The sequence below is a fragment of the Aedes albopictus genome, chromosome 2, assembly GCF_035046485.1.
Source record: "Aedes albopictus strain Foshan chromosome 2, AalbF5, whole genome shotgun sequence".
In the NCBI taxonomy this organism is placed as follows: domain Eukaryota; kingdom Metazoa; phylum Arthropoda; class Insecta; order Diptera; family Culicidae; genus Aedes; species Aedes albopictus.
The window spans coordinates 315,913,367-315,933,411 of NC_085137.1; the positions used below are offsets into that span (position 1 = coordinate 315,913,367).

General features: G+C 38.4%; 1 protein-coding gene across 5 annotated transcripts in view; it reads right to left on the reverse strand.

The window, feature by feature from the left end:
* LOC109412531 (lethal(3)malignant brain tumor-like protein 3) overlaps nt 1-20,045 on the reverse strand; it is a 58,022-nt gene that overhangs the window by 27,056 nt on the left and 10,921 nt on the right. The window contains exons 1-2 of one of the 5 annotated variants that reach the window (XM_019686160.3): nt 19,447-19,653; nt 18,622-19,335 (exon numbers count right to left, since the gene is read on the reverse strand). In XM_019686160.3, the coding sequence (XP_019541705.3) occupies nt 18,622-19,140 (519 nt within the window). In that variant the 5' untranslated portion in view covers nt 19,141-19,335; nt 19,447-19,653. The other 4 variants (XM_029873295.2, XM_029873294.2, XM_062852307.1 and 1 more) reach the window with 4 other exon arrangements.

A 20,045-nucleotide genomic window follows, 5' to 3' on the forward strand; every position in this document is an offset into this window, starting at 1 on the left:
ACACTTAAATTGCGTAATAAACTAGGACATCACAATTAAACATTTTCAACACAAAGCATAAATTTTGTCTGGTTACCCTCGTGGACAACAATTTCCGAACCCAGGATGACTAGGTTTCACAATTTGTCTCTTAGTTGTAGGTCTATCAGTGACTGATAGACAATCGTAAAATCGTATTTTCTTATGCAGGTTGCCTTTTTGTTTGCAGCGTTAGTAGCTATCATAGCAAGCTTGATTTTTGCCTAGAAATTTCAAATCCTCAGGGTTCAATGCAAAGGTTCAGGTTTTAATCTGTTTTAATATGAGACGTTTACACTTTGATGTCTCTGTTAGAGAAGGGTTTATACATGTGCTCTAGTTGATTATTGCCCAAAATTCCCTGAAAGTAGGCCTTAGGTATGAGACTGATGAGATCTCATGATGCTCTATTACTTCAGAGTACTATGAATGTTAGTTTAAATTAGAGACATATTTACAAGTTAAAAAAAAAAACAAGTAACACGAAAATAAAACTAGTGGCAATTCCTGGAAAAGTGAACTTTGTTGACCTAATTAACATCCCTCATAGAAAATAGACAGATTTGTGTATAACAAATTACATTTCGCCAGAAGGCAACGTTGCTGGGTATGTAAACAACACGAAATGTTTGTTTTTTTTTTCGAATGCAACTAATTGGGCATTTCATTTGTACGGCCAGAAACACTGAAGAGTAATGGTGGGCGTTACATCTTGAAAATCGACACCATCGTTGCATTGGGGGAACAGCATCACATTTCAAGTTAATTATTTATCCGCAGATATGTAAAATTTATATTTATATAGCCCACTGTATTGTTCTGGCCTTGTTTACAGGTTGGCTTTGTTTTTATCATTGCTATTGAACAGATGAATAAAATCAGTTGATATCTGGCTACGGATTAGAACACGCGTTTTTTTAAACGCTGTGCGAAGCTGCTACTTATAAGTTGCAGTTTAATTAACAGTATATCATACTCTGATTGGAGGGAGACGATTTCAAATAATCTACCTAGGATGATAAAGTGAATGTCATTTGCTAACATGCTTCAATTTAATTGCGTGTAGCGTTTTGCATCCACTTTGTTATCCTATTCAACATCTAATATAATTGCATGTTGGCTGAGTATGCAAACAGTGAATGAAAAAAAAAAATAAAAATAAGATACACCGGGGCAAGTTGAAACGGGTGGGGCAAGATGAAACAGCGGGTTAACATGATGTTATCCAATGATGGCAAACAGCTTGAATATAACAACACAAAGTTTTTGGTTCAAATAATCTTTTGGCGAAAAAAAAAAAATCAAATTAGGGGTACTCACTAAACAGATTCAATTGCTGCGTAAGCCATGATTTTCTGCTTATTAGAAATGTTTCATGATTTTGCGAATGAAATAATCAAAGATTGCCTTAGTGATCGCGACGTTTAATCAGTTTACGCTGTTAAGTGAATCCCCCTATTATTGGGTATTCTCGGCAGGTTTGTTCTCTTCGTCATGGGGGGTTTTTGTTGGCCAAATTTCCTAAAACTAGGGCATATAATTCAGCTTGGTTGGGAAGGATTTGAGGCCAACTCTGAGTACAACAGCTTTCAAAAAATCCCTCATGACGAAGAGAACAAAACTGCCGAAAATACACAATTTCCCCTATTTCAAAACTTCGCGTTTCATCTTGCCCCACCCGTTTCAACTTGCCCCGGTGTACCTTACGTGCATTATTGAACCTGAAACGAGGCGATACCATAGTTTATTACCTTTTCTAAATTTAAAAATTCAAGGTCTCCGCGAAGAATTCGGGAGTCGTAGGAATTATTTTCAAATATAGTGTTGAATGATTTCCCAACAGCTTGTCTTCCGGGGGGAAGAAACTTCGCCTGGAAGAAATGGAGTGAGAGGAAATCTCGAGATCTTTCGAACTCAAGCTAAGACTATTAATCAAAATGTGCATAAACCAAGGCAGAAGCCTACTGACGCACAGTACTCCAGATTTGAAATATCTGACAAAAATTACCAAATCATAGTAGTCAGCTAGTTTTAGCCTACATGGATGTATAGGACAGATCGAGGAAGTACTAGATTTGTAGTAATGAGCTGAATTTGGTATGGTGAGAAGGTCAATTCAATTCTCCGTTTCTGCAATTAAATGGTTCAAAAAGATTGGGTATTATGATTCCTTGCCTAATTTAATGCTATTTGAGCAAAACTTTGGGCAACAGTGTTGTTGTTTTCTCCATTTCTTGCAACATAAACAGCATAGCTATCCAAAGTTTTGCTCAAACAGCATCAAATTAGGCAAGGAATCATAATACCTACGCTTTTTGCACCATTTCATTGCAGAAACGGAGAATTGACCTTCTCATCATTTTAAAATTCAGCTCATTACTACAATTTAACTATACACATATCAATTATCATATCATATCGATTTAACTATACACATATCATCATGGCGCAATTATTTTGGCAGCTCTTGGCAGTTGCATTTTTCCTTAACCGGTTCTGCATATATATACGAGCATTTAAACGGGATATCCCCGCGGGGAGTAGCGGGAAGCGTTTTGTAAGACACGTTGAACTCGAAGTGTGAGACTTTCTCGTACTAATGGCATGTAATATCAATTTTGAAGTCAACACACTTAATCTCCAAATTTGGTCTCGGTAAACTAAAATAACGAGCTCAATCGGTAATGCTAGTTTTTGCTGGAATGTCGTTAAAAGTGACAGTTCATTAAAAATGTGACGTTTAAATTACCGAAATTCAGTGATTCACGTAAATTACAGAAACTCGGCAATATATTTTGCGATACCAATCGGCAATCGATCTATGTTGCTGAGTTTCGGTAAACTGCAACTGTCAAAAACTTAGAACAACACGCGCTGTTCGAAACTCGGTGCCATCTTTGAAGAAGGGACGATAAACGGAGGAAGCCGTTTTCATCGCTTGAATTACAGCCTTTTTTTTACTTAATCATTCATTTTAGGCTCATGCGCCAACAGGCATAACGGAGCCGAATTCAGTTGTTTTTTTACAGTTTTATGTTTTTGACTTATAAACTATGTTAGTTTCGCGGAACCGTAAAACCGCGGTTTGGTCGAGGTTAGGGGTAACAATAATATTTGAGGGAAGGATAGGGTGATGAGGGCTTTTCGTTGACACATGACAGCATGATGTGGCTTATTGCTACTGGTCAAACGTAGAGTGGACAAACAACCTGTAACGATACAAACAGACGATTTTCGAAGGGACACGAGGTTGACAATCGGAACAACAAAACTGGGGTATCAATCAAAGGCACGAGGTGGATAAATGGAAAAACAAGACGGGGATATCAAACGAAGACTTCAGCTTGTTTCAAGAAGTCGTACACAAGCTTCATGTACACAAGAGCAAGTTTGCCCAACACATCTCTAATGTCTTCCTTTTCTGGTTTCCCTCGGGTCCTGAGGGATGCACATAAATCGGATCTGGCAATACCGTATTCGGGGCATTCCCACACAACATGGTTGATATCTTGATAGCCTGCACCACAGCTACAACGATTGCTATCTGTGAGCCCTATTCGATAGAAATGCGAGCCCAGAGAGTAGTGATTGGACATAAGTCGACACATTATCTTGATAAAATCTCGACCCATGTCCAACCCCTTGAACCACGCCGTCTTCGATACCTGTGGGAGAATTGAATGTAACCACTTGCCCAATTCCCCTGCATCCCATTTTTGTTTCCAACTGACCAAGGCATGCTGACGAGCGATCAAAAAAAATCATTGAAGGCGATATGACGGTCATAAATGTCGCCTTCCATAGCACCCGCCTTGGCGAGTGAATCCGCTTTCTCGTTGCCCGGGATCGAGCAATGTGAAGGAACCCAAACCAAGGTGATGTTATATGCTTGATACGATAAAGCACTCAGAATTGATCGAATTTCGCTCAGGAAATACGGGGAGTGCTTCACCGGCCTCATTGAACGAATAGCCTCAATTGAGCTGAGACTATCCGTAAAAATGAAATATTGATCAGAGGGAAGAGAGGCAATTCGCTCTAATGCGTAGTGTATCCCGACTAAAAGATTTTAACAAAAATATAACATAATTATAACAAACCATGAACTCATTGTGATATAATTATGTTCAACATCATTGGTGTTTAAAAATGTTATAACTCAATTGTATCATATTATGTTATAAATGTTTTTCAATAACTCATTGTGAAATAATTTAGTTCTGATTCTTTGACATACAGAACATCATTTTACACAATTGTATCAAAATATGATAGAAACTAGTTTTCTTGAAGCTAAAATTTATATCATATTGTGTTATAATTTTGTTCTGATTATAACAAAATAGGTTATTATTTTGATTAGACCGGTGTACTTTTTGTTAAAGTTTTAGTTAGTCCTGCATCTAGTTTATAACAAAATAAGTTATAGAAAAATTGCATATCATCATAACATGTCTTATAAACTTGATATATTTTTCTAGTCGGGATAGCCGCCAATTCTGCGACATATACTGAGCAAGGACTTTGAAGTTTATGGGCGGCGCTATGAATCTCATTAAATACACCAAATCCAGTGGAATCATTTGTTTTTGACCCATCAGTGATCAGTGAAAAACCTTCTGTCGCTACTGACTTGACCAAACTTGCTTGCAAAAATTTTTGGAATGTGCTCCGATCGGAGCGGATCTGGAATTCAACGGATTTCTTGCAACATGGACAGATCAAAAACTATAGTGGAGTTGGAGAAGTCTTGGAAGCAATCACGGTTGAGAACATTCGAAGAAGGGTTAACCTCCAGAATCATGCTGTTGGATTCTCGGCAATTTATATTGCTGACCTCGGCGAAATAAATTAAATTGGTGTCCCAAGTAGGCTTTCAGGAAAATATAAAAATGTAAGAATGTTCAAAAGTAAAAGTTTGAAAAATCAAAAATCCAAATTCACAATATCTTGAATTAGAAAGAATCACCTCCCAAAACATATTTAAATCGATTTTGGACACCGACAAGAGATATTAAGATACATAAAAAAAATAGTATTAGAGGGTTGAGAGAAACCGTACGTCATTGTAAGTTCTGCACTGGTGATGGCTTTTTATCATTATTTCTGTAAAAGTTAAATTTGTTGACGCAATTAACATCCCTCATAGAAAAAAAAAACAGGTTAGTAAATTGTGACAAATTACATTCTCCCTGAAGGCAACGTTGCTAGGTATGTAATCAGCATTGAACGTTTGCTTTCTTCGAATGCAACTAATTGGGCATTTCATGTGTACGGCCAGAATCACTGGAGAGTAATGCCGATGGCCGTTACATCTCGAAATTTGACACCATCGTTGCATTAGGGCGAACAGCTTCTCATTTCAGGTTAATTGTTTTTGCGCAAATATGTATGTATAAACCACTGTACTGTTCTGGTCTTGTTTACAGGCTGGCTTTGTCCTCACCATTGTTATTGAACAGATGAATAAAATCAGTTGATATCGGACTACGGATTAGAACACGCGTCTTTTTTTAAACGCTCTGCGAAGCTGCCTACTTATAAGTACCAGTTTAATCAACAGTATATCACACTCTGATTGAAGTAAGACGATTTCAGATACGAGAACCTATGACAAAGTGGATGAAACTTGCTCACATGCTTACATTAAACTGCGTGTAGCATATTGCATCTACTTTGTTATCCTATTTAACATCTAAAATAATTGCATGTTGGCTGAGTGTAAATAAAATACGTTCATTGTTAAACCTGAAATAAGGCGACATCTTAGTTGATTTACTTTTCAAATTTTCTAAATTCAATGTGTCCGCGAAGAATGTGAAAGTCGTAGGAGTTATTTTCAGATATTGTTGGAGAATAGTCTGACAACTTTTTTTATAAGGGAAAAAACATCGCATATAAAAAAACGGAGTGATAGGAAATTCAACTGTTGTGCCGATCTCAAGAAATGGCCTTATACCTCTAGCCGAAATGTGTTGATATAAAGGCGGAAGTATGTGATTGAAACGCGGAAGTAGCAGTGAAATCCTGAACAGCGCAGCATGAAATGAATCCAAATATGATCAAGGTAGCGGAAGAAATTTATTTTGTCCACGTGTACTTTTGTTAAAGTTCATACAGTTTGAATAAGATTTGAATAAAACAATATTTATCCATTGAAAAGTTCTTACATGATACAATATTTGAATATGGTCTACGATGAAAAGCATCATTTGTACAGCAATTATTCAGACTCTGAAGCAGGCTAAAGAATTAAGGCTGTTTTCAGTCATACATCAACAAATTGAACAACAAATATTCCAACCGAACTTTAAATATTCATAAATAAAAACGGAATTGTAAACTTGAGGTTCAACCAAGGCTCTTGAAAAACATTTTTGCATTTCGCTTTCTAATAAACATATTTTAGGTAATAAAGCAGACACCGTAAGATGTTGGGATGAATTTCAAGAAAAAGCAGTGCTACTAGTAATTCTTATATACATTCAGAAAATCAATCCAATGTTAGAGGATTTTAAATAGATGGGTAAGCTGCATCTGTGGCGTTGACTGATGTATTCTTGATTGAATAGAGAAGATGTTATCAAAAGAGAGATTTCGTCAAACCTTCGTCAAACCGGCTCATCTATTAGTGTTAGAGCAGTGCCCTCAAGGAGGCGTGCTATCATCTCTATAGGACAGATCGGTGAGGTACTAGATTTGAAGTAATGAGCTGAATTTCAGTATGGTGAGAAAGCCAATTCTCCGTTTCTGCAATGAATTGGTGCTAAAAGCGTGGGTATTATGATTCCTTGCCTAATTTGATGCTGTTTGAGCAAAACTTTGAGCAACAGTGTTGTTGTTTTCTCGATTTCTTGCAACATAAACAAAAGAGTTATCCAAAGTTTTGCTCAAACAGCATCAAATTAGGCAAGGAATCATAATACCCACACTTTTTGCACCATTTCATTGCAGAAACGGAGAATTGACCTTCTCACCATACTAAAATTCAGCTCATTACTACAAATCTAGTACTACACCGAACGTGCCCCATTGTGGTCTTTGATAGTTGATCTTCTAAAAAAACTGGAAGCGGAGGGCTTTGAAATAATTGGCTACACTGATGATATTGTCATATTAGTCCGTGGTAAATATGACTATATTACCACTTACAGAATGCAAACTGTCCTAAACTCAGTCTCTTCGTGGTGCGATAAAGAAGGTTTAAATGTAAATCCTTCTAAAACCACGATCGTGCGGTTTACGCGAAGAAGAAAATTTTCAATTACCAACATAAATTTGGACATCATCATTTGGGACTTTCAGATAGAGTCAAGTATCCTGGAATACATCTTGACAGCAAACTAAACTGGAATTGGCATCTTGAGCAGGTATGTAGTTGTCAAAGCATAGCATAGAAAAATGCTTGAAAATCTCATCTATAATAAACTAACTTATGATTGTATATTATGTCATTGAGATGTTATTCTACTTTTTTTATCTGTATTAACGAGATTTTTAGCCCTAGGCTAGTTCATCTCGGGACCCACTCTTTACTTCCCTTCCGAAGGAAGAACTCACAGTTTGCGAGTTTGTCGGGAGTGGGTTTCGATCCCAGGTCCTCGGCGTGATAGTCAAGTGTTCTGACCATCACACCAGGTCCGCTCCACAATATTCTTCTTTTCCCGGGGGAGCGACACTAGTTTTGCCAAGACGAAAACCCCAAAAAAAGCAAAAAAAAATCGAAAAAACCCTCAAAACTTTTGCGGGTTTTAGCTACTGTTTTGGGCTTTTTTCAGCTTTTTTTTTAGGTTATTTGGCTTGGCAAAACTAGTGTCGCTCCCCATGGCTTTTCCCATACTTCATGTGTATAACAACGTATTTTGCTATGTTTGTATATTTTGTTATTGATAAACTATTTATTGGTATTCCATAATAGTGTGAATAATTATTAGTTGAACCAAATTTGGGTGAAATCAGTTAGGGGATTAACTAAACAGTGTCAACTGATTAAACTGATTTAACTTCGCAATCATCAAGGCAATCTTTTATCTAAATAGAAAATGAATACCCCTAGGGATTATTCAATTGCCTATTTTAGATGAAAATACGCTTTATTCAAGGCCCTGGCCAAGTTCGCAGGGGTTGACGGTATTAAAGTGAAGGAGTTTCATTTTGATTATTGTAATGTAGTGTTCTTTAGTGAAACATATCACCTTTTTAACACTTTAATGCGCCTCCAACGGTTCATCACGAACCGGCTGCTGCAGATGGAGTATGGCTGATCATATGCATCAGACATGCTCGATAAACACGGAGGAACCGCCGGGGCTCAGTAGAGTCTATTCCCAAGCAATAGTTCCAAGTCGGTTGGATTTGAGAAGGTTTTGATGATCGTTACAAATCCCAATAAAAGTATTATAGGATTTGTGACAGGTTTTGGAACCTTTAACAGCCAGCTGACTTCAAAATGTTGTTTGAGCTCTATTTCCCACGTTTATCGGTTGATTTTTATTACATAGTAATTTATTAATGTCATAGTCGTTTTTTCGAATTTTTACAATGTTAGTTGGTCATATTTTCTTTAAATAAAGCAATAAAAATCCACCGAAGAATCAATAGTGGGAAGGAGATTTGCAGCACTTAATTGTGCTGATAGATTCGAAGCTAACGTGCGAACACTTAAACGCATTGTTGACGTCAATGCGTTCGACGTGACATATTGGACAAAAACTGACTGCTTTATATTAACTGAACAACGCTACTTGTGTATGACTAGGTTGTCATTTCTAGGCTACGCTTGAGAAAATGACATGGTAGGATATAGGTAGGATCGATAGGACAATTGAACGAATTTGAATATTTTTAATAGTATTTGTAGCGGGATGAAAGTTGACATGAAATCTTTATTATTTTAAAATTTTATTGCAATTAACTGACCAACTTGGCGTATTTTTGATTATCTCTTAGATGTTCAGAAGTTCAGTTACATGTTTCTGTGGATTTTGGACCGATGACAATTTAAGGGCACAAGAGATGAACACAAGTAGAAAACGATTAGCGAAATCAAGAAAACAATTTGACACAGGATCGACTATATTTTAACATACAGGGTTCGATTGATTCGATGAAAAAAAAAACAACATACGACAACTTACTTTACGAGGAGAAAAACATATTTAACCATACCACAAAATCAAACAAGGAGACAAACACAAACCGTGTGAGCATAACACTACATAGGCAAATCCTGAATGACTGACCAATTGAAAACTTTCCAATCTTCTACCGTATCTTTCTGAGCCAGTTGCAACAGTGTCTTAATGGATATCATTTTCCGCGTACGGCTGGCAAACTGCTTCTGAAAGATTCCGTACTCTTTTCTATCTTCGGGTCTAGTGTAGAGGTTTCAACTCTATTCAGAGTGCAGCTAGAAACCTATAAAAAAAAAAAAAAAATACGCTTTATTCAAGGCTTTTAAAAGTCAATGTTACCAGGCTATATTCAGAAAAGCTGTCTACCACCTTTTTCGGGATAATATTTGCTCAAAAAGGAAGTCATTTTATTGAATTTCCAAATGGTCTAAATTGAGATTACAATTTGACAAGTTCAAATTATAATTTCTTACCCTAACCTAACTCAGGAATAACAAATTTTACCACGATAGCATTTTTTTTTCTTAGCGCGTTACTTAGTGTTGCTTATTAATAAACAACACGTATCTAGGGTAAGGTGGGGTTCTCTACCATTTTTCAAACCTTTTTCGTTTTCAATGATAAATAGTCTGATTTTCGAGACATTTTGTTTTTATTTTTTTTATTTATTTTTTCTCTTCATCTGATCTACTTGGATCTCAATGAAGTGTGGCTGAGAAAAGCCTTAACCAGGCATAAAAACCCGCATCTTTTGAAGTAGTACATGACAAACCATTACAATTAATTACATATACGGCACAACTTATCTAACTAATGCTAACATTATAAAAGAACAAACAAAAAACGAAATACATCAATGAAAGTCGAACTGTACAAATACATTGTTAAAATTTAAAATCATAAACCTAATGGGATCATGTTGTCCGTATCGACTATTACGTGGATCCAAATGCAGGAAATTGCGGCGCCGTAGTGGTCGTTCTGGAACATATATTCGGAGCTCTGACAGTAAAGAAGGAGCATCAATCTCACCGTTCAAAAGTTTCCCAATGAAATAGGAAGCAATCAGTGAAGTACTAGATTGAAAGTAGTGAGCTGGATTTTTGTATGGTGAGATGATCAATTCTCCGTTTCTGCAATGAAATGGTACAAACAGCGTGGGTTATATGATTTCTTGCCTAATTTGATGCTGTTTGAGCAAAAGTTTGGTTAACTGTGTTGTTGAAGTTGTAAGAAATAAATAATACAACAACACAGTTAACCAAAGTTTTGCTCAAACAGCATCAAATTAGGCAAGAAATCATACAACCCACGCTGTTTGTACTATTTCATTGCAGAAACGGAGAATTGATCATCTCACCATACAAAAATCCAGCTCACTACTTTCAATCTAGTACTTCACTGATTGCTTCCTATTGGATTGCATTGACGACCTCCTACTCGCTAAAGTTTCCAAGCCTAACAGCATACACCGATGCTCATACGGCGGAAGATGAACAGCGTCACGCCAGGGTAGACTCCGAAGCGCTAATCGCACAAATTTTCGTTGCACAGCCTCGAAACGGTCGATCCAATTCTGACTATATGGGCACCAAACTACTACTGCTGATTCCAGAATGGAACGAACTAAAGCGCAGTATAGCGATTTAAGGCATAAAGGATCACGAAAGCCATCAGCGATCTTAAACATGGAGCCCAGCTGTTTATTTGCTCTAGAAAGCACATCATCGTAGTGAGGCCTGAAAGTCATCTCCGTATCCAGAATCACTCCAAGATCCTTAATTTCATTTCTACGTTCCAGCGTTTCACCTGATAAGGAGTAGTCAAATAGAATTGGATTCCTTTTTCTGCAAAACGTTATAGCAATGCATTTTCCCACGCAGAGTTCTAAACCATTACGCCTGCTCCAGCATTCAAAAGAGCTTAACGCTGCCTGTAATGCCACACAGTCTTCAATGCAGGTGATCACGATGAAAATCTTCACGTCGTCCGCATAGAAAATGCGTTCGCCACGGGGCAGTACATACGCTACGTCGTTGATGAACAGCGAAAATAAAAGCGGTCCGATGTTGCTCCCCTGTGGTACTCCAGAGGGAATGGTAATAGACTCCGAATGATCCAAGCCGATACGCACTTTCATAGACCGACCAGACAGATACGAGTTAAACCATCGGACAAAACCATCTGACATTCCAAGTTTTCTGAGCTTGTTGAGCAGTATGCAATGGTTCACACGATCAAACGCTGATTTGAAATCCGTATCCAGCTTTTTACGCTGGCGTTCCATAAAATTTGAATCACCTCTCTGTGACAATTCTTGCCGACACTATAATTTTATTATGGTTGGATCGAAGCAAGCTCGTCAGTGTTGAAAATTTGGTTGTTGATGATGAAACGTCAAGTGTTTCAATTCTGGTTTTCAGACAATTAAAATTTAGTAGCAATAACTTTGATATTTTCTATTTAATCCTTAGAAAATTTCTTTTTAGGTTGTTACTGCCGAACATGCAAACACCGTGTGATATCAACTAATTGAACCAATGGACCAATAAAAAAAAATCAGCTAAAATCTTACTGTAATACGTGTCAACCATTAGAAAAGAGTAGAAAGATGTGTCTTTTGTCAAAGGAGTGCAAAAGTCCACCAGGCCTAAAAGTGGACAAGCTGTGAAATCCAGACAGCGATGTTAGTAGTTGGATTATGTTGATGAATGCATGGCAAGCATGACTGGCTCTCATTGAACTGTATCTAACCCTGAGTATGTCTAGATTTGGGCCTAGTATGAGTGTCATCTGATCACTCAGGACCCTTCACGGTCCCGCTGACTACACTACCCATAACATTGAAACTAATCCGACATTTACGCTTACATTAGCTGTCAAAACGACAAAATTATGTGTAGAGGAGATTACATCTCATGCAACTCTTTTCAACGATAAGTCTATTTTTTACATTACACATCTTCTTGTACAACATACTACAATGACTTCAATTAGCCCCTGTCCCCCTGAGGTCAAGAAACTGTCATAGCCGTCATTTTCGCAGTATTCTATCTTTACACACAGCTAAATATGTAATTAAATATAGAAAAAGCAAAGTAAAGAACTGCGACGTTTTAATGGTCTTTTAAATAAATTTAGGATAGAGATGTCGAGTGTGATTGATATATAAACAACATACGGCGGATTTTAGGGCATAATAAATCTTTCAGTCTTTCCTTGGGAGACTAAAACTTTGGTTTTGTTGAGTGGACAAATGAATCACATTAAAGGTAATTTGATTTTGCGCTGAGGCGAAATTGCGGTCCACTTTCTGTCCGGGTGTAAAAAGTTTCCGAATAAACAAATTATGCGCATTGTACAGAAAGTATGAATACTTTCAAAGCTGAATGACTTTTTTTTAATAATCACTGCCAATAAAAGCGTTGATCTTTCCATTCGAGTGCCTAAAATTAGAAGAAAGTTGTTACAAATGGGATTTTTGTGTAAATTATAATTGAAAACGGTTAGCCGTAAACCTAGCTGTAAACTGCAGTAAACAATAGTGAAAATTTTTGACAGTTGAATCAACAACCTACATTTTTTGCCTACTCAGATCTTACTATAAAATCTGTCGGCAAGAAATGTCAAAATCGATTCACCCCTTGTTGCTTTATGGCTAGCGTAAAAAGCTGGATATATCACGTCCACTTGTTTTCCAGCATCCATTGAACGAATACAGAGTGAAGTGAATTCGACGAGATTAGTAGCCACTGATCGTTTCGGGAAAAAGCCATGTTAAGCCGTGGAAATGTAGTTCTTGCAAGATTCGAAAAGCAAGTTTTTCACGATAATCTCAAATACTTTCGAGCATGCAGTTAAAGATGTTATCCCTCTATAGTTGGCTATATGCCGCTTGTCGCCCTTCTTGAAGACAGGTGAAAGGAAGGAAGTCTTCCAACTGGTCGGAAAGATTCCTTGCTGTAGTGAACGGTTGAACAGCTTCATCAGCGGCGTTAAAAAGGCAGCGGAACACCTTTTCAATAAAGATGACGGGATGCCATCAGGTCCGGGTGATGTAGAGTATTTCAGCTTTCGGATAGCCCCGATAACATGTTCGTCATTAACATCAAATACACCGAAATCGATTACGTCCGATGGAGTATCACGAATTGCTTCAGCGACCAGTGCAGGTGTAACATCGACACTCGAGAAGGCAGCCTTGAAGTGTTGCGCAAAGAGGTAACATTTTTCAGCAGCAGTCTCCACAGAAGAATCCCCATAGTGCATTACAGTCGGTAGTCCATCTTCCTTGCGCTTAGACTTCACAAAGGACCAAAAACGTTTCGGGTGTAGTCGGAGATTCCTCTGAACGCGGTCAACATATCGAGCGTATGAAAGACGATTGTAGCTAGTGTACTTGTTACTGGCAACCACGAAGCAACATTTCAGCTGTGTAGAACGGTTACGCCTATATTTCCGAAGTGCTGACCTTCTTCGCCGCTTCAACTTACGAAGATATCGGTTTGTCCAGGGTGGCTCCAACGGAGGACGCTGAAGTGGAACACGCCGCTCAATAATCCGACGAACTTCATTGCTGAACAATTCCACCATGTCATCCAGTTCAAAGTGTTGAGAGCAATTGAACAATATTTGCTTGATAGGGTATTGGCTTCCTTATTAAGCATGTGGCTCCCATTTTCATCCTACGAAAAACAAAGGATTGAAGCGCTGTTTTGTTTCTAATTTTTGTACTTTTTGTTAGAAGTGAGCACCCATGAAAACAAAAAGAACGGAATCAATCGGTGCCGTAATCGCTTGTTTTAGAATAAGATGAATATGGGAGCGTGAGATTACTGATGGCATTTTGAATTTAAATTATGGTTCGTAAAACGGAAGTGGTTGAAAAAGGGTAACTGCCATGGGGCTAAAGCTGCCACTTAACATATATAGACAGCATAGGTATCAACAACCCTAGGATAGGATGCGTCACGTAGTTAGCCAATTTGAGACCAATTTGCTGTCAAACGGAGACCAGTTGCTGATTGGTCTAAATTGATATCCATTTTATGCGATCAGATCGCTTTGTTGTTGGTTTGGCCGTATTGTTAATTTGTAGGTTTAGCATTTGATAATAATATTTAAAATCAATGTATTTAGTTATTCAAGCTTCGACGCCTCAAATATGTCAGCATTCAGAAGTAAATCAACCATAAGGGACTCCCAAACCCGAATATCGATATAATCCATTGGTTTGATGCAAAATCAATTTAATTTTTGATACAGTGCACTATAAATGAAAGAACCTTGCGATTGAAAGCAAATTTAGATGCTAGTTTTGCTATTCCAATTGCAAATAGTGCTTTACGGTGCGAAATACATATGCATCCAAATTTCAATCGCATGAAATGGAGAAAACAACAACACTGTTGCCCAAAATTTTGCTCAAACAGCATCAAATTAGGCAAGGAGTCATATTACTCACGCTTTTTGCACCATTTCATTGCAGAAACGGAGAATTTACCTTCTCATCATACTAAAATTCAGCTCATTACTACAAATCAAGTACTTCACCGATCAGTCCTCTCCCACAGTTATTAATTGAAGGACTTTCTTTGTCTGCCATTGCATGAATTTGTACATTGTGTGGCAAGACCAATGATACTTTATGACCAGGGAATCGAGAAAATTTTCCCGAACGGTATGGGAAACGAACCCGCCATAGCCTCCACTAGGCTATCTGGATACCCTCAACTTTAAAGAAGTCCATATTTATCTAAGCATCATTTGGAGGCGCTGAATGCACACTTCCTCGTAAATCTGGGTCCTAGGCCATCGTGTTCTAAGCAGGTAATGTCAAGAAGAAACCAATAATTTGATCAAAAGTAAAGTGCTGATCCAGTCATAATTTTCACCGAAAAAAAGTTCTAACTAAGATGCATGCTAGTAGCTCTACCACAGCCGCAGAGAGAAAACAAAACATCAAGTTCATTGATTTCTTATCTCAAATGCGAGCATTTTTTTGCCGAACAGAGAAATTTACAATGCATCGTGCGTCCTGCGCCCCATTAGTAAAGCGGTGGGTACCAATATATAAAAACGAATTTTGTTTACTTACCGAACATGAAAACAAAACAACCCAGAGAGCAGAATTAGCAATTTGTGTTGCGGTCTAAGAAAATTCTCTAGTGACGACGACGACGACTACGACGATTCATGGCAGCGCCGCGGTAAAAAAGAACTACCCAGCGAGAAAACAGCGACAACAACGTGACAGTCTCTATTAAACACCTAGCATCGATAAGCCGTTGACTGTGGCTGAGCAACGTCATAGTTGGAATACAGTATGCGGCAATAAAAAAAATCCTTCACAATACAACGGATAATATGAGGCAATGGGGCACGTTCGGTGTAGTACTAGATTTGTAGTAATGAGCTGAATTTTTGTATGGTGAGAAGATCAATAGGACAGAACGGTGAAGAACTAGATTTGTAGTAATGAGCTGAATTTTAGTATGGTGAGAAGGTCAATTCACCGTTTCTGCAATGAAATGGTGCAAAAAGCGTGGGTATAGGACAGATCGGTGAAGTACTAGATTTGTAGTAATGAGCTGAATTTTAGTATGGTGAGAAGGCCAATTCTCCGTTTCTGCAGTGAAATGGTACAAAAAGCGTGGGTATTATGATTCCTTGCCTAATTTGATGCTGTTTGAGCAAAACTTTGGGCAATAGTGTTGTTGTTTTCTCCATTTCTTTCAACATAAACAATATAGTTATCCAAAGTTTTGCTCAAACAGCATCAAATTAGCCAAGGAATCATAATACCCACGCTTAATACCCCATTTCATTGCAGAAACGGAGAATTGACCTTCTCACCATACAAAAATTCAGCTCATTACTACAAATCTAGTACTACACCGAACGTGCCCCATTATGATTCCTTGCCTAATTTGGTGCTGTTTGAGCAAAACTTTGGACAACAGTGTTGTTGTTTTCTCCATTTCTTGCAACATAAACAACACAGTTAGCCAAAGTTTTGCTCAAACAGCATCAAATTAGGCAAAGAATCATAATACCCACGCTTTTTGCACCTTTTCATTGCAGAAACGGAGAATCGACCTTCTCACCATACTAAAATTTAGCTCATTACTACAAATCTAATACTACACCGAACGTGTCCCATTGACCTTCACATTATACTAAAATTCAGCTCATTACTACAAATCTAGTACTACACCGAACGTGCCCCATTGAACTATGTAGGTATTAAGACTTTTCTGAAGTTTTTCAGTTGGATCTGCGTACCAGCTTATTTGTAAACCCTTTATTAGGCAGTGGCAAATATATTGCCACCTAGGGTCTTGTAATATTTTAGAAGGTGTATCTCTTTTGGGCACTTGCTGTTATAACTAGGTCAATGGGGCACGTTCGGTGTAGTACTAGATTTGTAGTAATGAGCTGAATTTTTGTATGGTGAGAAGGTCAATTCACCGTTTCTGCAATGAAATGGTACAAAACGCGTGGGTATTATGATTCCTTACCTAAATTGATGATGTTTGAGCAAAACTTTGGATAACATATATGTTGTTTATGTTGCAAGAAATGGAGAAAACAAAAAAACTGTTGCCCAAAGTTTTGCTCAAACAGCATCAAATTAGGCAAGAAATCATAATACCCACGCTTTTTGTACCATTTCATTGCAGAAACGGAGAATTGACCTTCTTACCATACTAAAATTCAGCTCATTACTACAAATCTAGTACTTCACCGATCTGTCCTATTGTATATGTACTTAATAACTTATTTCTTGGCACACTGTGAGTTACGTACAGTATCTATACAAAAATCCAAATCAATTGATTTGAACGTGACTTAGTTATAACGACAAGTGCCCAAAATTGCTACACTTGCCCAAATGGTACAAGACACCAACTTGTTTTCTGTTTAATAATAAGCTTACATCGATCTTCTTGGGATTACTAACAACCACTGGGTATTTGTTAGCCCTGATCAAAGCATAAATAGTAATTTGGCATCTACATAAGCGTAACTGGGTCATTGGTCTAGGGGGGCATGGCCATGCTGATATAGATTTTTTATACTCCAGATTTATTGCCATAATCACATGATTTTTTTTCCAGAATGGATTTTTCTGGAGGGGGCAGATTAACGCCACGATGAATTTTAGAGTAGTTATGATTTTTTGATGTTTGCAAATAGTCGAAAACACCAAATTGATTTGATGCACTTCTTAATTTCAATGGATTTGGCAACCATTAAAAACAGAAGGGTGAGACGTCTGTTTGTCTGTGGTTCTATTTTTCAATGGAACCATTAGCATCACTTCAAAATAACCAAAATATCTTTAAAATTAATATATATTTTTCATTTGGTGGAGTTCTTGTAATTTTGTAGCAGCGGAAAATAAGGCATTGCGAGGATTTGAGTGTCTTTATAGTGAAAATAGCAACAAGCAACGCATTACCTTATCTGCATATATACTTGGATTTGACAATAGATGAAGTATTTTATTTACGATCAGGATTAACTCATAATAGCAATTTCGATGTCGTAGTCGATTTGGGGCCAAATGAATTCATTATGCCCCGATAGGTGTCCATTTCGCCCCGTACCTTGTCTTCCAATCCGAAAAGACACACGATTTACAATTTATTATTTCATCACAGTAAAGAAAATCTACCTAGAACTCATTTGCTTAGGGTGTCCATTATGTCCTTATCCTATCCCCTAAGTCTGCTTGTTTGTGCTGAAACTTTCAACTGTTAATTGGAAGGTTCAGATTTTAAATAAACAACTTATGTAAACATGTATGTAAACGACTGTAAAAGGCTGTAAATAGTAGTCATATCTTTCCGCTTTTCAACAATGTTTCATTTTGAGGAGATCTTTGAATAAACTTTTAAGTTATTACAGTTTAAATTGACTAAAATAGAGGGGTTTGTAAATATTGTTGATTGATTTGTCTGTGTTATAGAGACTTCCAGCCCTTGGCTGGTTTGTCTCTTACAGCAAACATTGTTGTGGTTCCATCAACTTGAGTAACCAAATACATTATCTTTACTTTTTCAGAACTTTCTTAAAATCGCCACCTAAACCAGAAGTAAATAGTGGGCAAGTCGCAGCAAGAATTACTCACTACGCTTCCCCAGATAAACCTGGCCAGTTGTAGCAAATTAGTGGAAACTTATAGAAAAGCATTGTGTTTTGCATTTTTGTTCGACCCACCTCGTGCATGATGCACGGTGTATAAAAATAAAACCCGTAATGAATGAAATGAACGCTGAATGGGTCCGTTCGGGTTTATGCACTCTGAGAGACAACATATTTTGGAGAGTTGTTGTTTGTTGATGTGCATTCACACTTAATAATTAAATACATGCACACAGGAATGGTGGTACAAGCAATCATTTTCGGAAACCTTCTAACTGGATTCACAAGAATAAACAAAGAAAGGTTCAGAGAGACTTACCTTCTGCTGAAAGGTCTTCATGGTCCCGGTGGACAGTATCTGCACCCCGGCGTGGCCAGACGCGGTTCCGCTCGTTCCGGGATTAGCCGCGGCGACGATAACCTTCTGCATGGTGCCACCATGAACAAACTGGGCCTGATGATGATGTTGTTGCGGATCGGCTGCCACGACGTTAATGGGGAATGCTCCCGGTGGAAGTGGGGTGTCCTTGTTGAGCACAATTACTGAAGTGGAATCCACTCCGGCTCCTCCGCCTCCACTCGAAGTCATCGTGAGCGTTCCCCCAGCGTCGACTCCGGTCGGGGCCGTGGCAAATGTCAGTTGTTGAGGCGTCACTGTCAGTGGTACCGAATTCGGTACCAACAGCGAACTCGTAGCGTTGATTGTCAACGGTGTCCCGCCAGGGAACAGAATCGGCGAGTTCCGTTGCACGATGACCTTCTGCTGGGCACCGGTGCCAAATGACCCCGTTGGGGAAATCAACTTATCGATCAGATCACTTTCATCGGGATCCATCATGGCCCTGGCGGTGAAACTGGTTTCTTTTCGTTCCTGCTACTCAAGGACACACTGCCAGAACTGTCAAAATGAGATCTTCCACTCTGCTTCCAACTGCACACGTAATGTCACTCTTGTTCCACTTGCTTCCGAGCTTATCACGCTTGAGACTTCCAAAAAGGGTCCACAATGATAGGGAGCCACTCGTGCGTCCGTCTGTTGGAGAAGGAAAGGAGAAACCGTGGTTCGAGTTACATAAATCAAAATAAGGTGAGCTGATTGCGTTTCGGTACACAACTGCTTATGGGCTTTTCACTTGCAACGCACGTTCACGTTCAGCACTTTCAAAGGACACTCTGCTAGATTCGAGTCTTGAGTTTCTACCAAAAATGCAAACAATCTCACACTAGTGAAGCACACTTTTTATGTTGATGCGTTCGCGAGAGCTCTGGTTTAAAAGTCGCTATCGTTGGTGTAATAAACGTAATGAATGTGTATACGCTTCTATCGGTACGGTGCTTCTATCTCAACAGCTACCTCGTCTCGCTGCCCTCGCTGCTACGTTCGTAGTTGGTTGGTAGGCGGTCGGTGTGCGAGATGTGCGCGATGCATCGAGCCGTGAGTGAGAAAATAGGTGAGAAGCCCATATTCGTGAGAGAGTGATGTTCATTTCGGACGAAATGAACATCGAATGCAGTTTTACGGAAACAGCACAGTAAAACCGCTCAGCACTAAAATGTGTAAGCCCTACTCATAAGTGCATAATTTCCAGACCACACAAAAATGTGTTACAGTTACACATTCTCAAAAAACAGCTCGTACGCCCGTCTAGATGCGAAATGTCGATTTTTTATTGTTTTCCAAGGTCACTAGTAAACCTAGCTAGATTGCTGTACAAACATTTTTGTGAATTTAACTATTTTGCG